The sequence below is a fragment of the Aplysia californica genome, unplaced genomic scaffold (assembly GCF_000002075.1).
Source record: "Aplysia californica isolate F4 #8 unplaced genomic scaffold, AplCal3.0 scaffold00132, whole genome shotgun sequence".
In the NCBI taxonomy this organism is placed as follows: domain Eukaryota; kingdom Metazoa; phylum Mollusca; class Gastropoda; order Aplysiida; family Aplysiidae; genus Aplysia; species Aplysia californica.
In genome coordinates this window covers 617,193-619,402 of record NW_004797402.1, presented here as the reverse complement: position 1 = coordinate 619,402, position 2,210 = coordinate 617,193, and the positions used below count along the sequence as shown (strand labels likewise).

General features: G+C 39.3%; 1 protein-coding gene across 1 annotated transcript in view; it reads left to right on the top strand.

Annotated features, from left to right (window-relative positions):
- Window positions 1-2,210, top strand: part of LOC101845767 — a gene marked incomplete in the record, with an annotated part of 39,874 nt that overhangs the window by 23,307 nt on the left and 14,357 nt on the right. The window contains 1 exon segment of the mRNA XM_005096589.3: window positions 1,530-1,641. Within this exon segment, the coding sequence (XP_005096646.2) occupies window positions 1,530-1,641 (112 nt within the window).

Below are 2,210 nucleotides of genomic sequence, written 5' to 3'. Positions count from 1 at the left end.
AAAACGTTCTTCCAAAATTTATTTAAAAACTTGCTAGTTTCACTTTGATTTTTTAAACTCAAGTAGGGTAACTCTGTTCGCAAAGGGTGCGCATTTGTGAAGAGGGCACCGCCGAATTTGGGGGACACTTTTTTAATTGGCTCAAAGAGAGAAGTGGCCCCTCTTGTTATGTCGACTCTTTGCTTCAGTCTTGTTGTGAAAGTGAGAGAAAGGAAGGTAAGTGCTGTTGCTTTAGGGTTTGCTGCCATTGTTGTAATTCAGAAGGCAAAAGTAAAAACTCTGTTTCTTGATGAAGAAGGTTGATTTATTGAACATAAAAGAAAATGACATGAGGTCTGTCCTCTCTGGCTTCACTGACAAGACTGAATCATAATGAGCATGAGCACGTGTGGTTAAAACAGGAAGGAGGAGTGAGTAAAGATCACTAAGATCAGACAATCTTTGGTGTGAGGGTAGATAAAATAAAAGTACAATTACAGGGATATAATTCAAATTAATCATGGTAATATAGGGACCAACAATCCAGGATTTATTGTTGCCCTTCTATATATTGATAATAAGCAATCTAATAGACGAACAAGTGCTGTGTGACTGACATCAGAATCTCGTCATGTCTTTACTACTGCTTCGCCTGAACACTGCTCTTGATTACTAGCATGTTTAGTTCGTCTTTGTCTTTGAACTGTAGAATGATTACAGTGATACAGTTTTTCCTTTTTTTACCCCCTTCTTTTGGAAAAGTTATTTTCACTGAAATCAAGTGGGTGGTTTGCTCCTTCTCTCCTACCAAACATTGATTGTCCTGATCTCTCCTTTCTTTTGTGTTTGTTACTCTTTTGTAACACCTCTAATCTTCAGCACTTATATGACCTTCTTTTGTTGCAAGTGGCGTAAAACTCTTACTAAAACTAAAAAACTGAAATCAATTTTCAAAATCAAGAACAGTAAGTGTTGTATATTCTTACCTTGTTTTGTCCTTTTCTGTTTTACCCTCGTGTTAGTTGATTCTATTAATTGTCTTGTGGTTTACAAATTCAACTTTTGTAAATTTTCTGTTGTTTCCACAAAATTTCAGTGGTATTCATGCTTGTTATTGCTAATTGTTGCCAGATTTAGGGGGACATTGACATGTTCTTAGGCACAGTAGAATTGTAAATGGGCTGATTTATCAATGTCATGCTCATACTGTGCCGGAACAACACTGGGGGAAATGCTTCTTTTTTTTTTCGTATCCCTATTATCGTCATTTTTCTTCTACTTCTATTGTATGTTTGTCACTCTCTTGTGAACTGCTATTTCTGGGGTGCCTTGATAGTCAAAGCAGACTTTGTGTCCTCTTGAGGCTAGAGAGGTGAGCAGAGTAAGCCTGATTCCCCGTTTGGACTTCTCTGTTGACATCCACCCCTTGGCGCTCATATGACTTTTTGCCGTTGCGAGCGCCGCAAAACCTTACTAACAAAAAAAACAAAAAACCCCCCAAGATTTTGTATGAACTTTTTTCCCCTTTCATTCTCGGCTTATTTTTCCAGCGTTAGTTCTGACGACAACGAGGCCACAAGGCTGCTGTTTGTGAAGGAGTGTGTGGAGGGTTTCGTCGACTGGTCCGCCCTGCCTACCTCTGCCGGCCCGCAATTCATCAAGGTCAGAGTGTGGGTGGTTGGCGGGTGCTCTGGTGTGGTTTGCTTCTTCTTTCCTATCAAACATCTATCGTCCTTATCTCCCCTTCATCTTTTTTATGTTTGTTACTCTCTTGTAACACCTCTAATCTTCTGTCGCTTATATGACCTTATGCAGTTGCGAGCGCTGTAAAACTTTTACTAAAACTAAAAGATCAGAGTCCAGAATTCATTGACAATGACAATGAAAATCTTGATTCATCTGGCAGGGAGACATCACAGTGCTCCTAAAATAAATTTGTTTCCGCCTTTTTTTTTTGCGGCACACTTTTTTTGTGGACGGTTGGTGGGTGCTCTGGTGTGGTTTGCTCCTTCTTGTCTATAAAATAGATATTGTCTCCTCCTTGTTTTTGTGTCTGTTACGCTCTTGTAACACCTCCAATCTTCGGCAGTTATATGACCTTATTGTGTTGCTAGTGCCGTAAAACTCTTACTAAAACTAAGGTTAGATTCCAGAATTCATTCACAGTGCTCCTATGAAAAATTTGTTTTTAGTTTTAGTATGCCATTGTTGGTTTCTGCTTTGTCCCCCCC